Source organism: Macrotis lagotis, chromosome 4, assembly GCF_037893015.1.
Source record: "Macrotis lagotis isolate mMagLag1 chromosome 4, bilby.v1.9.chrom.fasta, whole genome shotgun sequence".
Taxonomy (NCBI): domain Eukaryota; kingdom Metazoa; phylum Chordata; class Mammalia; order Peramelemorphia; family Peramelidae; genus Macrotis; species Macrotis lagotis.
Window position 1 is genome coordinate 153,181,568 of NC_133661.1, and position 26,808 is coordinate 153,208,375.

General features: G+C 42.2%; 1 protein-coding gene across 2 annotated transcripts; it reads right to left on the bottom strand.

The window, feature by feature from the left end:
* Positions 1–2,403: 2,403 nt before the first annotated feature.
* Positions 2,404–22,830, bottom strand: CILP (cartilage intermediate layer protein). 2 transcript variants are annotated; one of them, XM_074234405.1, is made up of 9 exons: positions 22,726–22,829; positions 20,556–20,730; positions 16,553–16,666; positions 14,885–15,154; positions 11,986–12,165; positions 9,573–9,887; positions 7,948–8,056; positions 7,492–7,649; positions 2,404–5,021 (listed from the first exon to the last, which is right to left on the bottom strand). In XM_074234405.1, the coding sequence occupies exons 2-9, from the start codon at positions 20,614–20,616 to the stop codon at positions 2,653–2,655; spliced, it is 3,576 nt and encodes a 1,191-aa protein (XP_074090506.1). In that variant the 5' UTR covers positions 20,617–20,730; positions 22,726–22,829; the 3' UTR covers positions 2,404–2,652. The 2 variants fall into 2 exon arrangements, with proteins under 2 accessions (XP_074090506.1, XP_074090507.1); XM_074234406.1 differs by lacking the exon at positions 16,553–16,666 and having other exon boundaries at positions 22,726–22,830.
* Between the last annotated feature and the right edge of the window lie 3,978 nt (positions 22,831–26,808).

The window sequence follows — 26,808 nt, forward strand, 5'->3', positions numbered from 1 at the left end:
ATGGAACTGAAACACTTCCTGCATCAGTCATTTGACCCTTCCTATAATTTTGATATTTATCTTTTTACTTATGGTATATATATTCTGTTTCCTCAGCTACCCTGTGAGTTTCATGAGAAAAGGATTATTGTTTTCTCTTTGTATCTCCAGGATCCTGTACAGTGCTTTTCAAGTAGTAAGGAATTAATAAATACTTGTTGTTCACAGGATCATAGATTTTGAGTGGAAAGAGACCTAGAGATTATCTCCAATTCTCTTAATTTACAGATGAGAAAAACATCTATGCCTGCATAGGTAGTAAGTAACATAGCAAACCTTTGAACCCAGATCCAAATTCAGTACTCTGTCCACCACAACATGTTGATAATGATGATGATGACAATTCAACACATCTTCACATTTTGTTAGTATCTCATAGCCTTTTCTGAAATAGGCTAAAAACCTTTTACCCTCATGGTACCCTCTGATTATATACAATGAATGTGAACAATTTGTTAATAATCAGAGGTTTGGTAAAATGAGAATTTTCAGAGAACTTGAATATTTCAGTACTTATTCTTTGGGGCTTTGGCTCACTGAAAAGGCATACAACTTGGGAATGAGGAGAAGGGTTTGCCAGCTTTTAGTACTTTTGATGGGGTGTTAATTCATTCAGTGGGGCCAGGTCAGTAAGAAGTGTGAACTGGTAAAGAGCGAATTGGTAAGAAGGGCAGTCTTTTCAAATTGTCAGTACCCTCTATGTTATGTATTCCTTTCAAAAAGAAACTCACAATACATTTGGGACCTAGCAGCAGTGAATTCTGGCTCAGGAAGCTAATAAAAAGAATGTGACTGCTTCCCTTTGTTTTCAGTGTGCACTCCAGATGGCTGCAAAGAAGCCAGCCTTGGTTCTTCAGCCCAACTGACCTGGCAGAATTGAGGCTGGGCTGCAAAATGGTCCTTCTGGGAACTGGTGGACAGAAGCACACTCTGGAAATGGGTCAAGGAGCAATCACAGTCACACCAGAATTCAGCATCAACTAATAATGCTCCGTGACTACAGGGAAATGATTAAATGACTTGAGAAATTTGTAATTGGCCAAGAAGCCTTAGGGAGCACAAATGAGCCTGAGCCAGGGCTCAAACCCAGATCAGGGTGGCAGTGGCCAAAAGGAATTATCACATGGTGTCCAGGAAAAGAGGGGATCTTTTTTGCTTCATTTCTCATGGAATAGTTTTCCTAATCAAAAATTACTTCCCATCTCCCACCTTGGCTCTTTCCCTTGGCAGTCATGGGAGAAAGTAAGGGAACATTGTAGCTTGCCCTGGACTGCAGGTAGAAAATGAGTTTCAGGATGCAGTATCCCTCTGGCAGCATGCACTAGTTTCTGATGTGCTATTTTAAACCAAGACCCTTTCCAAAAAAAAAAGCCACTTGGACTGACTGTTTGGCTGGAAGGGACACAGGTTATACATAACAGGGCTAAGATGTCTGCAAAAGCTGTCCATCTTTAGAACAGCCTGGAAAAAAACAAAAACAAAAAAAAATACTGCTCAGTGAGGCCAACCAGTCCAGCTGGAGGGGGAACCAGGTTTGAGGAAGCCAAAGGACCACTTGGCACCAATCAGCAGATCTCTAGGCCAAGCCATTGTATAAGTTCCTAAATAGTTGGGGAAAGTATTTGGTTCTTGTTCTTAACATTACTTGAAGGACCTAGAATGTATTCATTGATTCATAGATCTCAGTTTATCCCTTACTAATGGAAAATGTGATCCACTTGAAAAATGGTGGCTATACTTTCCGCCTTGCAACATGGCAGAGGATACTCTTCCAAATAAACTCTGTAAAATCACTGGACCTCTCAACACTCTGTGAATGTTACATTTTCTGGAATGAAATCAACCTCTCTGGCCATCTGGCTTACATGGTCCTTTGTGTGAATGCTTTTATGATCAAACACAGAAGAGAGGGAGTCAAATCAAAGTGAAAAATATCTCTTTATTTAAATCTGCTCTCAACTACACTGGCGGTTTACCTTGAATAAAAGCATAGTAGTGAGTGAAGTTATCCCTTTTAACAAATATCCATTCATGGAATCAAGACAGTCATCTTCCACAATAGCAGTAAAGGACCTATGATTATAGCTCACCACCCAATAGCTCTGCCTCGAATACATACAAATCACTCTAAATCTAGCAAAGAAATAAATAAGTTATTTACACTTCAAGTACAAAATCTTGTGGTTTATTCTACCTTGTTACCATTTGTGTGAACTTTGCTTGACTCATTCCAGGCCCACTGACCAAGGGCACAGTTGTATATCTAATGTCAGTCATTTAATTTGCCATTATCTTAGAGATGACCATACCATAGGGGATTCATGTCAAGCACACTTGATGAAGGAGGCTCCAAGTTTTGTGGGGTGTGTGTGTGTGTGTGTGTGTGTGTGTGTGTGTGTGTGTGTGTGTGTGTGTGTGTGTTTCGATGGGTCCACAAAGAGGCTTTACTTGAAATGGCCTTTCTGAATAAATTGCAACTAGCATGGAACAAAGACAGCAATGACATCTGGAACACACAGCAAATTGTACCAGGACATATATACTTATTAACTTGGTAGCAGCTTGTGCTATATTTCCACAAGATATCTCATGATAAAAGAAGCACCATAGGGTCTAGTTGTTGAGTGGTTGTTGTTGAGCCCTTCCAGGAAACCTCAGAGAGACTGCCCCTCCTCTACGTCGCTGTCCAAACTGACTCTCCCTTTCCTGCCTCCGCCCAACCATTCTTCCTCTGAGGGAGCCTGCAGTGGCCCGAGCTGGGGGGCTTTGAAGGTACTGAAAGGCACTCTGCCTCCCTACCTGCCTCTCTGCACAGTTAAATGTGAGGGCAACACCAACATTGCTCTTCATAACTCGGGAGGAACCATCAGATGTGCCATCAAAACACCTGCCAAGAGCTATCTCCTTAGCTGTCCGAGGGTCCTGGTCTGTGACAGTGTAAATACCATAGTTGTGCCCAAGTGGGTCTAATGGTGCTAGCATGGTGTATTCACTGGTATCATTGTTAACTGCTAAGGGGAGGTGGTTGACCAGGTATTCATGTAGCATGCTGTTAACACTGGCCCGATGACAGCTGCCCTGGGGGATAATTTTGACCAGTGTGCGATCTACCCGGTCTTGGTCATAAAGCATCCCACTACATTTGAATTCTAGACAAGCAGATGAAACATTGGGTTGGTCCCTGTCTCTGGTGCTCCTCACATCCCGGATGCCATAGAGTTTCCCTACTGTCTGCCGATGTGTGCCACCCATGTTTCGTGACCTCACATTTACCTCCAGAGGCCCCACAATTTTAACTTTGATATAGCATGCCCGGAACTCCATAGGCTTGGGCCACCATGCCAGGTAGTCTTCTGTCCAACTCATAGGGTCATCTTCATTGAAGGGGACAGTATTGTAGTCATATCTATCTCCCTCTACTCTATAGAACCTGAAATGAGGTGCACTGTATGGGGCCTCTTCACATTCTCGGAGATTTTCAAATGCATAGATAGGACCATTGCTTTCCTCAGCTGAATTTGGTCTTGGTTTAGCCATGTTGATCTGGAAGGCAGTTTTCTTGACTTTGGGGTCATCATGATCTGTCCTTCTGTATTTGAGCTTGTTGAGATAGGGCTGGGGGACTCCAATGGCATTAGGGTTGAATTTGGGTGAAGACTCCACAGCTTCCAGTTCTTCACCACTCAGGCTTGCCAAGACATAGGCAGAATAGGCATCTGGGGACTGATCATCACAGAATGCAGGCAAACAGGCACCATTGGGACCTGTGATGACACTGTCAAAGCGACCCCAGGCTCTAGGATTGGATGAGAAGCCACTTTTTGGTTCTAGATTAATTACAGAGACCACAACTCCTTGTACCTGCTCACTGGGAAGGAACCTCTCACTCCGGTAAGCCCTCACCTTGATATAGCACCTCCTGCTCTCAGGAACGTCAAGATTGAAGAGTCTCCTCTCACGGATCTCCATGTTTCCCACCAGGAAGGTTCTTTCTTCCCTTTTACCTCTTCTCTTGTTCTCAAACTTGAAATCTCCCTCCTCCTCCCACAGTCCCGTATCAGGGTTCAGTGACCAAAGTTTCATCATGGGCATGTGTTCAGGCATCTTGACCTGAGCAGAGTCAAGATGTACCTTCACTTTTCCTGCATTGAGTGATTCAGTGGCAGCTTCATCTGTGAAGTCCACAGAGAACATGCCATATGTCCGGAGCGGAAATGTGTCTCCTTCATTGTTGATGAAATTCAAGTCACTTTGGGTGGCTGTGGCTGTGGAAATATTTCTTGGGTCCAGAAAAGTCACACTGGCCTTTACTTTACCCTTGTAGAGATCCCCATTCTGCCTATAGAAACTGTTGGAAGGGATTTCTAGCTCTGCCATAGGATCTTCTCCATCCACCTCCCCCAGGGGAATGATGTTGATTTCTGTAGACTCCAAGGTAACTGGTTCTTTCTTCCTAAGCATCTTAATCTCATGAAATACTGCACTGCCCTTCTTGTTGAATGGAAGCACTTTGGTGGTATTCACAAACTTCTGTAGCCGGTCCACAAAAGTGAGTACCAGTCTCTCAGTGTCCTGGGGTACATGGAGGGTGAAGGTCCCCTTGTAGCCTGTCATACTAACTCTTTGGTTCCCCATGTAAATGTGACCAAACCTCATGGGCTCTCCATTATCTGCTGCACTGACGCGGCCCCTGACTATGCTCCTTGTCTCTGTACACTTTTGGCAGCTGCACTCTGTGGCTACCTTGGTAGGAAGTGTGTATCCACTACATTCAATCTCCCTCTCTTCCATCTTGGAAGTTCCACAACAGCTTTCTGTAGCATCTTTGCATCTGAGTCCATTGTCCTGCTGTCCAGCGCATGTCTTGATTGGGCATCTCCCCACATCATAATAAAAGGAGTTGGTGGAGTTCTGGAAGCAATCATGAGGCAACTGGATGAGGTAACTCTCAGGTGTTGGTTTGCAAGGAGGCTCATTAAGTGCTGTTAATGTAAATGATGTAAATACCATAAATGGTTATTGCATATTCATAGAGATGGAATGGAAATTTCCATTTCCCATACCCCAGTACCTAGGACAGAGACAGTAGTCAGCCTAAACACTAGCTGGGGACCCTGGGACTTCTTTCTCCTCTGAAGACAGAATCATATTCTGCAGGTTTAAGGGGAAATTGGCTCAATAGTGTCTTAGAAAAATTTCCCTTTAATGTCCTTAGCCAAAGGAACTAGGACTTAAGTAAAAAAGCACAATAGACAGCCTTAATTTACCCATATTAGACAGGCATCATTAGAGAGTCTTGGCAACTGATAGAAAGGAGACTATTATCAATTTTCAGTTTGAGGATTGGTTTCTTTGGGGGGGGAACTTGATAATGAAGAGCTTAATATTTAAAGTTCCACTAAGAGCAAAATATAACAGGAGTGTTCAGAAGGAGGGGAAAACTAAATTGTTGGTCACTTTCTGGTATAAAGAGATTGATAATGATCAGAAACCCTGAAATCCCTATCTGCTGATCTGACAATAGGGAGGTTTTCTACTTGGGAAGCTTATTTCATTTTTCTAATATTCCCCACATCAGAGAGGACTCAGTAGTGTTTTAGATGATGTGAGCAGCTGCTGTTTCCTCTCTGCCCTTCTTCCAACACCCAGACTAGGAGAAGGGACTCTATAATTTGGAGATGGTTTTGATTCTTTCAGGGACCTCAGGCTTATTTGATAAATAAATACCTTTCTTCAAACCATTGAAAATCAGCACACTGGAAGCAACTGCATTCCCCAAAAGAAAACCCAAGTTAGTAACAAACTCATGATTTACTCTTCTATGATTTTAATATTTACCAAAGCATTTGTTCTCTGAGAACGAGCATCAGGTTCTTGTCAGAAACAATCCCTACAGAATATCCTTGGAATTTATTATATTCATTGTATTTCTCTCTATATCGGTATGTATGTATGTGTCTTCATATATTTATATGATATGATATGATATGATATTCCCACCCTTTATCTCAGAATATGCTATTATTGGTAGTATTTGCTCCTTCTATTGCTATAAAAACTGTCACATTGTGTTATAATGACTGTTCTATCCACTCTCCACCTTTTGATCATTATAGTAGATAATGCCTTCCATTTTCTGACTTCAAGGAGCCAGGGATATACTCCCAACTCCTAGCTGAAGCAGTACTGGCTCAGCATCATTAGACCTGAACTGGGTTCAGTTCTGCTTTTCATTAAATATATAACTTGGATAAACCACTTAACCTCTCAGTTTCCCCAACTATAACAATTTAGGTAATATTGATTCACAGCCCACTTAATGTCTTTGTTGTAGGGAACAAGAATAGAGAAAACTGTGAATGCTTTACAAATATGTGATTCTAGTATTCTTTTTTGTATTCCCCTAATTCACTGGTTTAGCTTCAGAGTCAAGAAAACCTGTATTCATGCCCCATTTCTGGAACATATTGACTCAGAGATCCAGGGAAAATTGCTTAGCTTCTCAGTACCTTAGGAAACTTTCTAAGACTAGAAATTGTAGGGAAAGGTATCCATTGGCACTGACAGAAGAAATTCCTCACTGGGAACTCACCACAGCAATGGAAGTACAAAGCCTGCCCTATTAATAATGTGGTAATGATCTATCATCCACGATTCTTCTATACCCTTTTTTAATTTCCTTTTATTGTCTTACAACCACTTATTTTAAGGGTTAGTAAGCTTTACCTAGTTCTAGTAGTCTATGATGTAGTGAATGAGTTGACTTTTGCAGGTCAAGACTGTGTAGTGTCTTTTTAAGATATACATGGTTGATGATGATATTTGTCTTTCATTCTCAAAGAAGACCATGACATCAGGTAAGTGATGTCATGATATAGAAATGAATAGAATTTGAGTGATGGGAGGACTGTGCTAAGTCATTGGCCTTTCTCCTCCAAAACCATATGGATCCAGTGGCCAGATGTGAATCATGATGACTGGAGATGGCCCTGGATGTGAGGCAATGAGGGTTAAATGACTTGTCCAAGGTTAGACTAAATGATACAGTGGATAGAGCACCAGTCCTGGAGTCAGGAGGACTTGAATTTAAATCTGACTTCAGATACATGACATCATGGACTGTTTTTCCCCTCTAGGTGTATTAGCTGACATTTGCCCTCATTGAATCTCATCTGGCTCTTTTCCCCCCACTCACTAACAGGCTATCTTGTATTGTGAAGAAAATCAGATATCTAAGCTTGATGTAAAATGTATGTAAATGGCTTCACAGGTATAATCTATTTCAAATTGCTTTGCCTTTTCAAGAAGGAGAGAGAGAATTTGGTACTCAAAATTTTTAAAAACAAATGTTAAAACATTTTTACATGTAGTTGAGAAAGATAAAATAAAATATAAATGAAGATTCATTGTTGTGAGTGTGCTTAGGAAATTCAGGATTGTTCTTAGCCTTACCTATGACAGTCAGTCGAGCAATCTGTGACTTCACAGCTCCTGCGTCACTTTGGGCCTTGCAGAAATATTCTCCAGCCTGCTCCTTCTGCAGGTTTTTCAGTATCAGGTTGCTCTCATATTTGTATAATTTAGGGTCCATCAAGGTGTTGTTGTGATACCTATAGGGGGTAGAGATACTAAACTTGTTGGCTCCTCTTATCCCCACCCATATACCTTTCTTGGAGCAAATAGTTTGACCATTTGCCAGCCACTGTGACCCTGGAAATATTGGTAGGACAAGAGAGGAGGCTGCTATTAAATAGACAACCTTGCAAGAAGGGCAAAAATAAGGTCCCCTGGTCAATATAGTCAATTTTAAGACCATTTCTGAACCACCTCAAGGAAGGTGCTGGTTTGCCTAGAGAAGAGAGTAAGGGTCAATCAGAGGGGGAGGCTATGGAGCCAAGTGCTACTTACCAGAAATACTTCTCTGGACTGGGTTTCCCTGTGGCTTTACAGCAGAAAGACACATTCTGTCCAGTTTTTCTTGCCTTAGTCTCTGGATTCTTCACAATGTAGGGTAGCTCTGAGAGGGAAAATCAACCTTTACAGTTGTAAAATGAATATGCTTTTGCCTTGACTGACTCACACTTAGCCAAACACAAGTTATAGAATAATCAGTGAAGCCCTCTTAGGCTATACCTATATATAGGGTTCTAGGCCCCAAGGCTCTATCCTGCAACTATACCCCCAATTCCTTAAGTCATTAATTTCCTAGTTATTTTTTTTACTTCTTCTCTTAAAGAGGACCATGACATCAGGAAGGTGATGCCATGACTTGTAAGAGAATTGGATTTAAGTGAGAGAGGGCTGCACCAGCTTCATTTTCTCCTCCAGAGTCATCTAGGTCCAGTGACCAGATATGGATCAGGACAACTAGAGATGACCTAGATGCAATGGGAGACCTTGATTTTTTAAAGCTAAAATCTTTCCCAAGTCTCAGTTTGAATGAGACAACTCCCATTTAGTTATTAAGGATACATAAGAAATGAGGTAAAGAATGGCCTCTTTTACCTTAGTCAAAAAAAAAAGTGTGTGTGTGTGTGTGTGTATACACAAAATATGTATATATATATATATATCTTTAAAAATCTGGGAGGGGAAGATCTTCAGGGTCTGTCCAAAATAGAAATAATTGCTATTTACATTACTCTGAGTCAATCAGGGCCCAGACAATGACCCCATGGGTTTGGGCTGGGTCTTATTGTCCATGAGAGCCAAAATGATTTGGGTTTAAAGCATAATCCTTAAAATGAAATCTAGCCCATTAATTCCAAAATATTAATTCTGGGATTGCCTGGGACAGAATCCATATTTGCCACACCCTCCTCCCATCCTAGGTCCCACATCCTATAAAAGTAGAGACTCTTAATCATTTTTTTAGTATGTCCTGGCCCTTGCAGTATCCAGGGTGAGGCCAAGAATGTTTTTAAATTCATAAAATACATGATTACAAAAGAAATAGATTCTATTGAAACTCAATCATCAAAATATACTGTTTTATACCAAGTTTATGGACCCTAAGTTAAGAATTCTTCTACTAAAGGTGCTGGAGAATGTTTAAGAATTCTAATTGGGACCGGATAATCATCTTGGGTAGGAATGAGATTGTCTTTTTTCTCTTCTAGCCCTTGAAGAAGTAAAAATGAGGAAGAAGGAGAATCCTGTGAGAATAGGAGGTTCTTGGGAATGCTTTGGGATCTCTACATGTGTTTTTGGCCTATCCCTCCTTCCCAGACTGGACTATCCTAGGAGAGCCTCTATGCCCTCATTACATCATTACTTTGGGGTTGAGAGGAACCCAAACCCCTTTCAAGAAGACTACCTGTGATCCAGAGATTAACATTTTTTGTTAATCTCTTGAGATTTATAAAGGCCTCTCAGTTTCAGAATCATGCTTTTATAAAAAAAACATAGAAAATCAATTATATTAAAATATAGTCATCAAAATATATATTTAAAAAAAAACAATTTCCTAGATCCTAGGTTAAGAGCCCTTGTTTTAGACTAATTCCTAATCCAAGAGGGGTCAAATGGGGTACCTGCTCTTGTTAACTCAGCACTAATAGTGGCCATTCGCTGGTTGGTCTTGGGCATTGTCAGAACAATGGGTGCAAACTTGGCTTTGGTGATTTTCAGGACAGTTTTGCCATCAGGACACAAGCCAGGGATTCGGAATCTCCCATTGCTATCAGTCTGTGTCAAGGGTTTAACTGTCTTAGTCACCAAATGGACAGTAGCTCCTTTGGCAGGGCCACCCCCAGAGAGAGAAATGGTCCCATGTAGCACGAAATCCTCACACATGCAGGCGTCACAGTCAGCATTCACCTGGCCCATGGTACATATCATGTCACAAGCTGAAAGAGGAAAAAAATGCAGTGACTATGGATTAATGGATTAATATTCCTCGTGACTCATCACTTCATGCTTGGATTACTGCAATTACCTGTTGGTGGGTCTGCCTGCCTTAAACTTCTCCCCACTCTAATCTATTCTCCAGTCACTAAAACTGAGGTTGATCTTGTCAATGCAGCCCACTCTACTTGGAAAACTCAGAACTTCCTATTGCCTCAGAGAAAATAGGTAAAATCTTCTATTTGGCATTCAAAATCCTTTATAACCTAATCCCCTTCTATCTCCTCAGTCTAATTACCTCTTACTCTTAGATCCAGTGACACCCTTGCTGTCCCATGAATAAGGCTCTCTGTCTCTGGTTTGCTCTCTGACCTTCTGGAATGCTCTCCTTCCTCCAATATGACTACTGACCTCCTTGGCTTCTTTCTAAGTTCCAACTAAAATCCCACCTGTACAGGAAGTTTCCCCAACCTCTCAATTTCAATGTCTTGTCACTATTAATTATTTCCTACTTATTCTGTATAGAGTTTGTTTTGTATATATTTGTTTACATTTTGTCTCCTCCATTAGATTCTAAGCTCCTTGAGGGCAGAGACACTCCATTTTATTAATTGTATTCCCATTGTTTAGCATAGTAAGTCCTTAAAATATTAATTGATTGTTTTTTCCTTCCCCTTAGAGGGGAAGAAATGAGGTGGGCCAGGAAAAGTAAGTGAAGAAGGGAAATAGAATTGGGGCAACTACACTGCTTCCATTTCTTTCCACTGTCAATTTTCTTCCCTTCCTCCAGTCTTTTGTTGGTGTGAGGACCTTGGAAATCATCTGGTACAAATCACTTATTTTACAGAAAAGGAAATTGAAGCCCAGAAAGTTAAACAAGCAAACCAAGGTCTAGAAGTCAGGTTTCTGACCCCTTTATTCCTTTTCCTAGCCCAAGCTGCCTCTCTTGGGAGAGCTGCCATGATTCATCTCATCTCAGGGAAATTTTTTTTTAAAATTTGCTCTCTTCCCAGAGCTTATGGATTGGTTTTGTGCTGCTTTCATTTACACTTAACCTGAACTTAACGTCAAAACCCCTGGGTTTGAATTGCAGTCATTTAAAATCTCCAAGCTTTAGTTTTCTTATCTATCAACTAATATTACATATATTATTGGTCTCATAGGGTTGTGCAGAAAACAGTTTTTAAATATTGAATTTTAAACCTTTGTTAGGGATATCATCAACAGGAAAATGCCATTCATATTCAGAGAAAGATTATGGAATCTGAATTCAGATTGAAGCTGAGATCTGAAGTATTTCATACTGCCTTCCTTTTCTCTGGGGAGAAGCTTGATGATTTCCCTTCTTAACCCTTGATTCTCCAAGTCTTTCTGTTGGCCCTCCCTACCTCTGTACATCCACCCATTCTCACCCATTTGCTCCTCATCTTTTTATCTCTGTTGGGAGAGGAGATGGAGAAAAATGAAGAAAAGAGGTGTTCAAAAGCTTATATCAAAATAATTTGTGCTGATTTTCATTCCTAAGATGCTTATCATAGATATGATGCCATGACATGCAAATGAATTGTATTTGAGTGATGGAGGGTTGTGCAAAGTCACCAACCTCACTTTCTTCTCCAGAACCATCTGGGTCCAGTGACCAGAGACAGATTAGGACTACTGGAGACAGCCCTGGAAGCAGTGTGAGGTTTTGACCTTTTTAAACTAAGCTCTCCCAGCCCTCAATTTGTCTGAGGCAACATCCATTCAGTGATGAAGACTAGGTAAAAAAGAAATGAGGCAAATAATGGTCTTTTTTACCTAGTCACAAAAAACAAATCAACCTGGGAGGGTAAGACCCTTAAGGTTTCTAGCCAAAACAGAAAACTATTGCTATTTACATTCACTCTGAGCCTATGGGGCTCAAACAATAACCAAGCAGAGGTATGACTGGATCTTATTTTTGGCCATTCAATGACAGCTAGAATGATAAGAAAGAAATATAGCCTATAAACCCCAAGATCCTGAGAGGTTTTGGTGATCAGAGTATGTGACTGACAAAGCTCAGTAGGAGAGAGGAATGGAATGGGCAGTGGAAAGAATAGAGTATGAAGCTAGTACCTCTACAGGCTTGACTCACACAGAGCCGACCCTCCTCTGTGGCTTCACTGCAGAGCCAGGGAGTCTCCACCATACAACTTCGAGTTCGGGTTTGGACACCTGTATGACCACAGGCGGCTGAGCACTCACTCCACTGGGACCAAGGACTCCAGATTCTTTCATTCTCTCGGCGTAAAGATCCTATAAGGCAACCCCAAGTAGAATCAGTGGGGTTCACTGTTCAGGCTCCCCAAATTCCATTTCCCTCTCTTATCTCCAAAAGTTATCTGCTCAAAGTCCCCCACAGTCTTTCAAAAGACATCTGCCACAGACCCCAGTTGGCAATAAGCCACTTTTCGCTGTGCAACTCTCCCCCAAGAAATACAGTTTTCCAGGGGAACTGTCCACTGTAGCTATTAGCAAGAAGACAAAAGGGTCTTGCTTAAAGTTGGAAGGCAGCAGAAAATTTGCAATGACTTGCATAGAGTATACGATTTTGTGGAAGAAATTCTTGCTCAAGTTGGACTAGGTGGTCACTGAGATTCCTCCCAACTCTGAAGTTCCATGAATCCACAAATATATCCTTATGGACTGTTTCTACACTTGTAAAGAGTAAGGGATTATTTCTTGATCATAGGATCACTTTTTTTTTGTTTTTGCAAGGCAATGGGGTTAAATGACTTGCCCAAGGTCACACAGTTAGGTACTTATTAAGTGTCTGAGTTCAAATTTGAACTCAGGTCTTCTTGACTCCAGAGCCAATGCTCTGTCCACTGCACTACCTAGCTGCCCCCCCCCCCCCCATAGGATCACTTTTAAAAAATAGTTCATTGGAAAATAGGCACACTAATGCATGATTGCTGGAACTGTGAATTGGTTCAGCCGTTCTGGAAAGCAATCTGGAATTATGGCCCAGAAACCACTAAACTGTATACTCATTGACCCAGCAATACTACTACTAGGCCTGTACTCCAAAGAGACCAAAGAAAGAGGGAAATGACTTATGTACAAAAATATTTAAGGCAAAACTTTTGCAGGTACAAAGAAGTAAGAACTGAAGGAGTACCCATTCATAGGGGGGCTAAGCAAATTATTCTATGTGACTGTAAAGAAAGATTATCAAGGCCATGGGAAATAATGAAAGGGAGAGTCTCAGAGCACCAAGGACTTGTGTGAACTGAGAACAAGCAGGAATACAGTTCATATATTAACAGCATCATAAAGACAAACAACTTTGAAAGGCTTGAAAACTCTACACAAATAAAATAATTAACAGTGATTCCTGAGGTTAAATGATGAAACTACCCATCCCTATAGAGTGATGATGGATTAAGGTTGCAAGATGAAACATATTTTTTGAGACCCAGGCAATGCAGGCATTACTTTTGCTTGACTATGCACATTTGTTATGACTTTTGTTGTTATTTTCCCATGATGGAGACGGGGGGGGGGGGGGAGAAATTGATTTTTCTTAATTGAAAAAATAAGATAAATCCAGCAGGATAGCAGACAAAAAAGCAAACAAAAAAATCAAGGAATAACAACAAACTCAAAAAAGCAAAAAACAAACTTGCTCTGTCTTGTCTGTATGGAAATAACCTGAGTATCTTCACAGAGGTTGGCAAACCCTGGTCTCCTAACCCAGAGAGCAGGGACACAGAAGTGTCATCAATTACAATTCCATTTAATTGGAATTGAGACCCCATCTAGTCCCCTATTCCACCAAAGTCTTGGTGGTGAAGGTCACTGACCTTCACCAGAAGACCACATGAAGATTATCATAATCTATTCTTCTCAACCCAAGGTTAGATTGTATAGTGTGGGCAGTCTGGATTAGGGAACTCTGAAACTGGCTTAAAATGCCCAGAGCAATGAAGGTTTACATGATGGACAACATTGGGGGATGGTGGGGTTATGTAGGCTCCATTCACTAGTTTTGTTATCCTCGTTCTAAATGACCTAAGTGACCTTCCCTCACTCAATAATTGCAAAATATCGTGATCTTTGTGAGAAAGGTCCCTAGTGGTCTGCTGACCAAGGGCTCAAGTTGGGAAGAAATTGAACAAAAATGACCAAGCTTGGGCAATATAAGTTGATCAGATACCTAGGTTCCAAACCTTTCCTGGGCTCCCCCATCTGTAAAACTGAGATTAATTCTGATATTCTTTTTGGGAATGATATATGGGTAAATGAAAGACTGTGGAACAAGCACCTATAAGACACACTTTTACATTGTCTTCATTATTTTCTCCATCGCTTTTTTAGCTCTAGACTACAAAATAATAAACTGAGTTCTGATCTGTAGCATTTTGCAGATTTCTGAGATAAGTGCTTGCCTTGAAAAATGTGCAATTTGCTAGCTCAGGGCAAAAGGCAAAGACTTTGAAGAACTCTGGAGACCTGTTGACTTTCAGCCACTCTCAATTATTCACAAGCTGGCTTCTCCAAACCCCAGGATTCTCCAGCATCATTTGGTATACATTCAAGGTATAATGAAAGCAAATCTGCTATCCAGAGCAAGGTTTTTGGCTCATAGGATTTAGAGTTGGAAAGGTCATGGAATCATATCTTTAAAGCTGTAAAGGCTCTTAGAGATGGTCTTAGATCAGCAATTTCAGGAAATGAGGTACAGTGACTTTTTCAAGAACACTCTAATTCAGAGTGGTCCAGATCCAAAATTCCTTTCATTATACCAGGAAGTCTTTGAATGATTGACCCTTTTCAATTGAAAAAGCTATGGAGGAGCATGGGATATTGCTGTCCCTTTGTAACATTCAGAGCCCCATGGTTTTGCCTCCATTGTCTCTGGGAAAGGATCTTGATTGCCCCACAATGGGCATGTTTGTGTATCTGTGTTGTGTGTGTGTGTGTGTGTGTTTGTGTGTGTTGGAGGGTAATGGAAAGTATATCCCTTACTCACCCGGTGGGCAGAAGAATCTGACGGTGTAGTTAGAACAGTTCTTGCCTGGCAGTTGCTCCTTGTTTATGCACCAGAAGCCCTCTTGAGGGCTGCTGTGAACCCTCTGGCCAGTTTCAGCCACAGGTAGCCAGTCAGTGGTCCGGGCCTCAAGCCACAGAGGCCTTGAACATATTCGATCCCCATAGTAAAAACGGATGGCATCCAGGCGCTCATAGTCACCCTGTCCACCGGGGTGGTCAATGTTGAACCATGTTGTCCACTCCCCAGGAGCTGAATAGAGAGACAGGATAGGATGACAGCTTGGCATTATGAAGCCTCTGGGAGTAGCCCATCCTGTTAGGGGTGTGGTGGGCATGAGAAGGAAGATGGTGAAACAATACTTGCACTGGAATGGATTTAGTCCAGTGGAAACATTAAAGGCACCATGCATTATTATTTTATTTTTACTTTTCAAAGCTCTTTCTCTATAAAACCAAAAAAGCGGTCTCCTGATTTGGGGAGATCACTTAGTCTTGTCAAAATGAAATGATAGAGGGGTGGCTAGGTGGCGTAGTGGATAAAGCATCGGCCTTGGAGTCAGGAGTACCTGGGTTCAAATCTGGTCTCAGATAATAATTACCTAGCTGTGTGGCCTTGGGCAAGCCACTTAACCTCATTTGCCTTGCAAAAACCTAAAAAAAAAATGAAATGATAGAACTGGTTGCTTTGACTGCCAGCTTACTCTTTCTAAATCATGATTCTTATTGAGTCAGCCCTCTGCACAAAACCTTTTTTTTTGTAGTACATAAGACCACATTTTTTTTTTTATATTGAAGGTAATAGTCTTTGTCATTGTTTAAACTCTACAATTCTTTCTCTGGATACTAATTCTCCATCGCAGAAACCTTAAAATTGTCCCTGATTATTGCATTGATGGAATTATCAAGTTCATTACAGCTGATCATCACCCCCATGCAGAAAAATATTTAATAGTTACTCAATGCCTGAATAAAATCTAAACTCCTGAACCTAGCATCCAAGCCACTCCATCATCCATCCCAAACTCACCTTTTTAGTCCTATTCCTTATATCCTAAAAAAACATTGAAATGTCTCACCTCCAAGGTTTTGCTTTTGCTGTACCTTCTACGAGGGCACCTTTGCCTTCTGCTTATCTTTTCCCAGCTCCTAAAAAGCTCAACTCAAAGATTACCTCTTTTCTGAAGGCTTCCATGATTTTCTCTGAACTCCCATAGCACTTTATTATTGATTTATAGCACTCCTATGTCCTCCCTTGTGCATGTCTCATTTCTCCTAATGGACTGTAAGCTTCATGAGAGCAGGGAATATGTCTATATGTCTTATACTTTTTGTCACCCCTCAGGAACCATTATAAGACTGGGCAGAATTGTCTCATAGATACGTTTTTTATTTGTAGAGAAAGTGCTTTGAAAAGTACAAAAGTACAATAATAATTCATGGTGCCTTGACTGTTTCCCCCTGGACTAAATTCATTCCAGGGCAGGTATGTCCTGGCTTTTCTGGTCATCTCCACCTTTCTACTTATAGAATGTGGTGGGTGCTTTTAATGGCTTATGAAACAGTGTTCTCTGTCCTGCCCCCTTTCATTCCCTTTCTCCCAGATTCCCACTACCCAGGAGCTGAAGGTCCAGAGAGGTCAATGACTCACTGTCTTCTGGGTCAGCAGGTTTGGCCAAATTGTTGAGGTTCCTCTTCCCTGGCTGCACTCTCCGAACAGATTGGGAAAGCATCGTCTGCCTCATCCCAGGACCTGCAGTGGACACTAGATTGGGGATTAGAGGTGTAAAGATGCAATATCTTTCATTTTGTTTTGTTTTTTTTGAACAAGGCAATGAGGTTAAGTGACTTGCCCAAGGTCACACAGCTAGGTTATTGTTGTTTGAGGCTGAATTTGAACTCTGGTCTTCCTTACTCCAGGGTCAGTGCTCTATCCACTGCGCCACCTAGCGGCTCCAAAGATGCAACATCTTTGACACTAAGGGGTTAGGTAAGTCCTCCTTCCCAGACATCCTGACAGTTTGTTTTGGGGAACCAGATCCAAACTATGAAGTCTATAAAGTTTAAAGTCTTTGGTAATGATATTCTTTCGTTTCTGGCCCCTGTGTCCCTCTCTTATTCCACTGACGACCATCAAACACCCAACATTTGCATACTATTTTCTTGTAAGTATTAAAGTATTAAAGTACTAAAGTATTAGTGACCAATTGTGCCTTCATGTGATCTATCTCCTTAGAGGGATATGCATTTTTAAATAAATTTGATCTTGAGATTCTTTAGATCTAATGGGGGACCTCAGAGATCTTCTAACCCAGACCTTCTTTTTATAAATGAAAATAACTATGAGGGTCCCATAAGGATCCTGCCTATAGATTCAAGCAAACTAATAGAAGAACTAAGATTAGTATTCAGATCTCTTGGCCTGTCCCTATCCATTGGGTTTTCTACTATATCACATTGAATAAAAGTAATGGCAGGATTTCAGGGACCCTCAAACCCCATCTATACATGACACTGTACCTATACATGACACTGAGATACTCGATATGAGATTCCCTCTGTTGTTTTTGTTTTTTGTCCTTTATTATTTTTTTTGTTTGTTTGTTTTTGCAAGGCAATGGGGTTAAGTGACTTTCCCAAGGCCACACAGCTAGGTAATTATTAAGTGTCTGAGACCAGATTTGAACTCAGGTACTCCTGACTCCAGGGCCGGCGCTCTACCCACTGTGCCACCTAGCCACCCTGTCCTTTATTCTCAAGGAGGACCATGACAACAGGGAGGTGATGCCATGGCATGGAAGTGAATTGTATTTGAGTGAGGGGGTGCTATGCTGTCCCCGGTCTCTCTCCTCTGAAGTCATCTAGGTCTGGTGGCTAGATATGAATCAGGACCACTGGAGATGGCCCTGGTTACAGTGGGAGACCTTGGCTTTTTTAAATCTAAAGTCTTTCCTAGGTCTGAGTTTGACTGAGTCAATGCCCTTTCCATTAAGGCAAATAAGAAAGAAATGAAGGAAAGAATAGTCTCTTTTGTATCTCAAAAAAAAAAAATCGAAGAAAGAAGTGAGAAAAAAAACAAAGAATAAAAAAAGGTAGAAAAGAAAGGAAAGAGAGAAAGAATGAAAGAAAGAAAAAAAAGAAAGAGGGGGGAGGAGAGGAAGGAGAGAGGAGACAGACAGACAGAGACAGAGACAGAGAGAGCAAGCCAGAGAGAGAGAAAGAGTGAACACTGCATTGCCCAACTGGCCAGGAGGGGGGTGGCTTCCACTACTCACACGTGGACTTTAGCACCAGCCCAAGTGCTAAGGAGCCTGGGGTATAGAGATAGGAATTTACTGGCTCATGAAAAAGCCCCTGCCCCTACCCCAGCATGTCTATTACTCTTTCCCATCTTTCCACACTGCCTTCAGGCCCCTTGACAATATAGAGTAGCACAGGGAAACAGTGAGATTATAATGCAGGCCCGAGTCAGGCTATTTGAATTTTAGTCTTAGCTGTGTGATCTTGGGTAGGTTATTTTACTGTTCTAGGTTCGCTTTCCCCACATAAAAAAAAAAAATCAGTGGAGGAAAGGCAGATTAAATAGTCTCTAAGTCCTCTCCCAGCTCTGAAAACCTATTATTCTATAACTAACAACTGAAACTTATACTACCAGCATAGAACCTACAAGGGCCAGACCAATGCTCAAGCTAGACTCTCCCTGGTAATTGAATGCCCTTATTTCACTTTGGTCTCCCAGAGAAATGGTTAGATAATGACTCTGATGATAATGGACATTTATATGTTTTAAATTTTGCAAAGTGCTTTACATACTTTATCTCATTTGATCCTTACAATAAGTCTGTGAGAAAAGTGTTATTTTTACCCCCATTTATAGAAGACAACCCTAAGAATCTGAAAGGTTAAGTCATTCCTCAGATCAATTAGTGTCTGAGGGATCAAAGTCACTAATAGTAAGAGATAGAGATTGGGGAACATGTCTCTGAGAAGTATTTGTCTTTTTTAGGTTTTTTTGCAAGGCAAACGGGTTAAGTGGCTTGCCCAAGGCCACACAGCTAGGTAATTATTAAGTGTCTGAGACTGGATTTGAACCCAGGTACTCCTGCCTCCAAGGCCGGTGCTTTATCCACTACTCCACCTAGCCGCCCCTCTGAGAAGTATTAATATCCTCCACATTTGTCCTGAACTGCTTCTGACCCTTCAGCTTAAGCCTTCTCTTAAAAGCCTGGCTTCATACAAAGGCCAAACTACTGAGGATTAAAAAAATAGTCGTGCCCCCCCCCCCCATCCCTAGGAGGCTATTTTTTAGTGGGGCCTGCTTTCAGTGGCTCATCTTAAATTCCAAAGGGGACTTTATAGCTGTTGAAGTCCATCTCCCCTTGTCCTCACTTCCAGACCTTATCTTTACCTTCTCCAAATGAAGTTTATGATGTTTATATCATAGAAAATCATAGGATTTAGAGCTGAAATGGATTTTTAGAGTTGAAATGGATTTTTAGAGACCATCTAGTCCAACCACCTTATTTCACAGATGAGGAACTGAGGCAGAAGACAAGTGACTTGCCCAAAGTCATCACAGAACTGGGATTTAAAACCAGGTCTCTTGCTTGTAAATCCACCACCAGTTCAGAATTGGGGGGGGGGGGCAGGGAACGGACCAGGAAAGACAGTAAGGCAGCCTCAGAAGCATAGCAATAGCAGCTTTAACTGTCATGTTCAAAACCTAAATTAGAATTTTTTTTTCTGTTGCTTAATTGAGGCACAGGAGTTCTTTTTAATCAAACTAATTTGATTTTCTCCCAGATTGCCGAATGTTTAATCATCTTTTCAAGCTGCCAGCTGTCAGGAAAATATCAAGGAAGAAGTTGAGGGGGTTGGGGAAGGAGAGCTGAGACAACATTTGTGCAAGCACCTGTGTACTGAAAGCTACTGGGGAATGGTGATACAGAAAAGGGCATTTAAGACCATTTACTCTTGCCACCCATCTGAATATTGCTGTTGGAAAAGGAGACTCTGGAGTCCCTAGCAGTACCTGAATAGTCAAAGGAGCCCAGCTAGAGGGGGATCCTTTCCCTGTCCTGGGAGTGGTGGGGGGCTGAAGAGAACTTTCTAGTTGATGGTCTGGGTTCTTAAAACTTTAAGACAGAGGGGCTAGACATGGATTGGCCCTGGGGTCAGGTAGTTCATCAGACTTCTTTGTATAAAGATGGGCACATCCTGCCTACTTGAAACCAGACATCAGAATCCAAAATAAACTGAAAGGATTTAAATGAAAATGGAAAGTCAGTCAAGACCCAAGCTTTTTGAGTCCTTTGCCACACTTTGGCCAGGGAAAATGGCTGAGAGTGGAGATTAAGGTGGGCCTACAGTTTGGATCTGGGTCAAGCATAGTTAAGTCTAGCTTTCGATATGGTAGGTAGGAGACATGATGAAACATGCTACCCACCTCCTGGCAGAAGGGAGACGGACTCATCGTTCATAATTCAACATATATTTCTTGGACATGGTCAATGCAGATTTTTTTTTGCTTGACTAATATTTATTAGTAGGATTTCCAACTTCTTTTTTTCAGTAATAGGGATAGGGGAGGGAGAGAAGATAAGATTTTTGTTCATCTTAGAATACTCAGGAAATAATGGATACTTAGCCTTTACCCAGTGCCAAGGTAACCTCCAGGATCAGGAGAGAGACCACCCAAGTCTTCACTGCTGCCATGGTTCCCCTTGGCCCCTGGATGGGGAGGGTGGCGAGATGAGAGAGGGTAGCGCTGGACTGGCCAGTCCTTCTTTTAAAGATAACTTTCCCACAAGTTTCTCCAGATTCAGTGACCTGTAAAGAAAACTGGTTTTATTAGACTCTAGTTCTCTGATCATTTATGGCTTAAGGGAGAAAACATTGAGGGCAGAAACATTGCAGTTGGGGTGAGATTCCTTCTTTGTGGGTCAACCACACTGGAAGCATTTTTCTATCTTTCCCCCCAGGTCCAACAGGAAGATATCCCCCCACCACCAACACAAATATACACACTCTAATTTCTGTCTTAATGCAAGTGCCCCCATTGTTTCTCAGTTCACAGTCCTTCGAGTGCCAACATCTGGAAGCAAGAGGATCAATAAGGCATATTCTCTCTCCAAATGCCAACCACATCCAGCAAAAGAACTAGGGGTTTCTCTCCAAAGGTAAACTGTCTTGAATTATTTATTAGTTCCTTTTTCCTCCCTCGCCCCCTTGCAAGACTCCAGTGTATTATTTATCATCTCCAGTCTCTCTGTTCAGATCCTCCATTCCACACACACCTTCAGTCCCCATAGGACCTCAAAGTCTTCAAAATATACTTCTCGACCCCAACCCCTGCCCTGGTGCTCACTCTCCCACAAAATGAAGAGACTGCAGAATCTGTAGCCACAACACAGTTTTCACTTAAGGTCTTGTCCTTTCAACCTTTGCCCCCAGCCCCTTGGCAGGGGCAATCTGGGTGGGGGGGAAGGGAGGATGATCGGTATAGAAAGCAAATAAATGAATCAGAAACAGACCCCTTGACAAATTTATTTCCAGATGTACATGGGCTGCAGCTGGAACAAATTTCAATAGTTTTGTTTGGGAAGCCCCAAACTGGAGGCCAAGCTGGGAGGCTAGAAATGAGGGTGAGATAATAGGGAGCTGAGAGGACTGAGTGTGAAAGCAGAGTTGCCTCCCAAATGTCCTCGGCTTGGCCAAGCCATGTGGGAATGCCTCACGTTCCATTAGGGGAATTCTTGGTTTGTTTGTTTTTTTTAAAGACTACTTCAACAAACTGTAAACTGGACTTATAAAGGGAGATGTAGACTATCTTCCATAGGGACATTTTTATCTCTCCCCCAGGGATTTGGCCAGACTTGAATGTAGCTGTGCTCTGGAAAACTGGGGCAGAGGGAGATTCAAAAATCCTCAGCTTCAACCTCCAAAGTGCAATTCAATTTAAGGGGTGGAGAAACAGCTGGGGGACAAAGGGGGTGGGGGGATGCAGTACAGATTCCAGATGGGGAAGAGAAGACCAGATGGGAAGGGTGGAGTGACAGTCACCCATGAGGAAGAATCAAACCACACCCTTGGTTCTAGAAACCTTTCATAAAAATTTAGACCTGATAGGGGGCCTTTGAAATCTAAGAAGCCTCTATTGTCATCTTCACAACTTATAAATGTGATCACTGAGACCCAGAGAGAGACTTAAAGGTGACTTTTGTCTAAAAGTCCCAGCACCATTGAGTGATTTGCCTTAAGAAGATGTAGAGATCTGACAGAGGGAAGCAAAGAGGCTCAAATATTTGTCAGACTTACATCTGAACGTATTTTCTGTAGAGACCAGGGCAGCTTCAGGTACCTTGTGGAAAAAACATTTCCCTTCTGGCAGCTCTGTGAGCTTTCCTAACCACATCCCCCAAATTGAAGCCTTTCCTGCCTCGACGTGTAACCGAAGCCAGTGGACAAAGCAGCTCCAGGGAACACAGCAAAGAGAACATGAGATTCTTCCAAAGGGACTATAACTCTGAGCAAGACCAAGACTAAAGGAGACTGCTTGGTCTAGGGAATGGAAGAAAAGGGAGAAAGAAACAAAAAGAAGATAAAAAGATAAAGAAAGGTAGGAAGACGTTGCACTTTCCTACAAGAGATAGAGGCTTTGGTCTCACTGTGTGCTGGAAAGTAACTTGCTCAGGAGTGGTCCGAGGCCAGGGGAGAACATACTTAGACTTCCATGAAGAAAGGTACTTGAGAGTGGGGGTGGGGAGCAGATCCAGTGCTCAGGGGATGAGGATGAGGATGGGGATGGGGAGAATCATCGCTTACCAGAATCCTGAGCTCAGCTCCTCAGTCAGAGGACTGTGCCTTCTCCCAGGCCAGCCGAACCGCCCGGCTTATATAGCACAGCTGGTGTCTCAGCTCATGGCCCAGAGCCACGGGAAGCGGCAGCCGAAACCAGATCTGAGCCTGAGGAACCTCAGCACCCACTCCCCTCCCCACAGCAGCCCACAGAGGTAATGATTTGACATCCAGACCCTCCCTCATGAAACACTCTGCAAACAAGGGGGACAGAGTTTCTGGAATCATTTGGGAGTTGGAAAGGAAGCACCCTGGAACTGACTGGGTTCTGTGGAACAACAAATGTTCAGAGGAAGGGGATGTGGAGAATTTTATATTTTCTGCTTTTGCAAAGTGGGTCAGGGTATGTTTTTTTCCTGCCAAGCTGTGGCTTTCAACCTCTGGCCCTCACTCCCAGGAATGGAGAAGTAATTTGTTTAAAGTTGAGCTCAGCATACTCTGAACACTCCTTCACAGTTGTGCCCAACTCTAGGGACCCTGAACTTATCTCCTGCCCCCAGAGAGAGTTAACTGGAAGAATGGGTAGCCACAACTTGGGCCCTGGGGTAGGAAGGTATGAGGTGGAAGTCATAGAGAAGTTTTGCCTTCTGAACTTGAGACATAGATGGGAAAACAGGGCTTATTTATGCTTGGAATCATACCCTTGCTCCCCTGGTATACACATCGTAGCCTTCCTGTGCCATTTGGATGGTAGCTTTAATCCCCTCTGTACCCCTCCAGAGTTTAGTCTCAATTCTCATTCCATAACACAATTGGTAACTTGCCCCAGTTTCTCCTGAGACCTCTAGTAAGTCTACCTAGAGCTCATGTCTGTGAGTGTGTGTGTGCATGCGTGTGTGTGTGTACACATGTATACACATGAGCAGTCAGACTTTCCAAGGAGTGAAGTAAGCAGTTATCTACATGGTTCAAAAAAATGGTGGCATGTGAATGGAATGGAAAATTATTGAGCCATAAGAAATGACAAAGATGAAAAATTCAGAAAAATTTGGGAAGATTTGTATGAACTGATGCACAAACAGAATGGGAGGGGGAACAATGTGTATGATGACAACAAAAACATAAAGGAAAACAATATGCAGATGCTTCAGATCTGAGAAACTGATGGTAATGAAGCATGAGGCAGGGGGGTGATAGAATGAAGCAAGCTATGTACTTTTTTTTAAGTTTTTTTTTTTTTTGCAAGGCAATGGAGTTAAGTGGCTTGCCCAAGGCCACACAGGTAGGTAATTCAGTGTCTGAGGCAGGCTTGGAACTCAGGTACTCCGGACTCCAGGGCCGGTGCTCTATCCACTGCGCCACCTAGCTGCCCCTACAGAGTTTTCTTTTCTTGATATTTTCACCATTCTTCATAATGCACCAAATGGTATAGCATCTGAATAAGTTCTAGGAGGAGATAAACAATGAAACTATACTTGTGAGGTAATTCAACTTTCCCTTCCCAGCATTAGATTAATCTAATCAAGAAAGTAAACAAGAAATTTTGACTGTTCTGGAAAGTTGGAGATATATGATTACCATAGAATAACTGTATCCAGGGCCAAAGCTTAACGAGCCATTTTTGGTTTTGTTGAATATGGCTCTGCCTTGGCACCTGAGTGATTTGTGGGGCATGGCCCCACTCATTGGGATAGTCCAGGTCTGACCACGTCATTCTCCTTTTCAAGAAGCTTCATTGGCTTCTTATTAACTCTGAGTTAAAAATCTAAATTCCTCTGTTTGACACTTGAAATATTTCACATTCTAGTTCCAGTCTGTCTTTTCAGGCAGAGATAAATTAATCCACTTGCTCTTCTCTGCATAAGGCATTTCATCTCCTGTTTCTTTACTTGGGCTAGTTTGCCATGCCTGGCATGTTCTCTCTCTTCACTTGTTTCTTGGAACCCCACCAGCTCCCTTCAGCTTTGTGGTCATCTCCTTCAAGAGTCCATGCCTGATTTCCCCATTTATTGGTGTTCTGTCAAATCACTGTTTGTTTTGCACATTTCTGTGTATATGTTGTACTCCCTTGCTAGAATATAAGCTCCCTGAGGGTAAGAACTATTTCATTTCTGTGTTTTTATTCCCAATGCCCAGCATGATGTCTGACATATAGTAGATGATTAATAAATTCTAGCTAACTGATTGACTCTACCTTCTACCATAGCCTTCATTGTGAAGTGGTAGGTCTCCCAGCATCCTCCTCCATTCCAACCTTGACCATAATAGAGGTCCCTCTCCCTCAGATCCATTGTGGGCATTTTGGCTGATTCTGTCTTCTCTTTGCCCTCATCCTGGAGAAACTGAGACTTCTCTGGGAAAGAGGGGCTGAATTACTTTCTAATACGTGTGATTATTCTCTAGCCTTAGGGTCTAGTTTGCATCATCACCTAAAGATTCCTGTTCTGCACATACTCCAAGACAACCTGTCACATGTGGACAACCAGCTGAAAGCAAAGAAATTTGTAAGAGATCATCTCCACATCCTCAAATCCTGAGCCTAGTCTCAAGACAGAGTTAGACTGAGGGGCAGACAGAGGAGCATCCTATTTACACTCTGGTCTAAATAGTCTCTTTCTTACTAGATTAGATTATAAGCTTCTTGAGGGTCAGAACTATATTTTGCTTCATTCTATAACCCTAGTGCTTAGCATAGGCACATAGTAGATGCCTGATAAATATTTATTGAATTGTTTACTGAATTACTTTTACTAAATTACTTCCCACAAAACACCTGGGAAGAGTCTCCAAATTTCATACTCATCCTCCTAGATAGTGTCTAGGTAGCACAGTGCATAGAGCATCAGATCTGAAGTCAAGAACACCTGAATGTGAATGTTGCCTCAGACATTTTCTATCTGTGCAACTCTGGATAAGTCACAATTCCTTCTGTGCCTCCGTTTTCTCATCTATAAAAAGGAAGCATTGAATTGGATATCTCTAAACTTTAAATCTTTGATACTATAACTGATACCTAAACATGTTTGCTCCCAGGGAGGGAACAAGAATTTTGGTGACAGGGTGATGGCAAGGTGAGAAGGAATTTATAGCAGCATGGGAAGAGAGACCATGGTGTTTTGAATTCTCTTTAATAAAAAAAAGTCATATTGTGTCTTGGAGGTAAGGCAGTATTGCCCAGAATTTGAGTTGTGAGCGAACTGTTTATCTTGACCAAACTCAGCTCCTAGGAGAGGCTGAGGTCTTGTCTACAGAATTCTGTGACATCCACCTGAAACTGGTCCCCTCCCCCACCCCAGTTCCAACCCTGGGCATAATCTACTAACTCCAGACCCTGGCAGCCCCACAGCCAGCCCAGCTCCACATCAGGTTTGCATCAAAGCCTGCCCCAAGCCAAAAGTCATGACTGTGGATCTTGTCAAACATCTGACCCAAGTTCTATGTCCCTGCTGGAGGGAATCAAGGAAAGTATCCTGGGGAGAAAGGAGCTGAGGGTCAACCAGAATGAAATGGGACAGAACCCTGGACTCTGAGATAGCAAACCCTGTATCTCTGGTTTCTTGCTCTGTCCTGGACTATCTGTGTGACTTTGGACAAGCCACTCAACCTGCCCTGGGTCTCACTTCCTTACTTATGAAATTAGAGTGCTGGATCTCCAAACCTTCCTTCCAGTTCTGACATTCTAGAATTCTGTGACTCTCAGAGAAACTGCCAGTAGCACAGAGGAGAGAGAAAGCCTGAGTACTCCAAAGAATTTGGTCTTTGAGAGACCAGAGGGAACAATGTCTTACTGAGACTGGAAGCTGAGACAGAGAGATGGGATCAGAGATGGGATGAGACCAGAGATTGAGCCAAGGTCAGGAGTCACTTATTACATGACCCTTTCCTCTTGCACACATGGCCAACTCCTCCCTGACTGTTGGAGAGACATGCAGAAATCAGGAGGGTGGAGGGATATGGAAGTGGCTAATGGATTTTTCATGGTTCAGACATACTTAGGGGAAGGAGGGAAAGGGTGGGAATGACCTATCCTAGCCTTGTCAACACCTGCACAAGTCCTCCCCTCCTTATGTCTCAGTTTCCCTTCTCTTTCAAACCATTCTTTCTCCTACA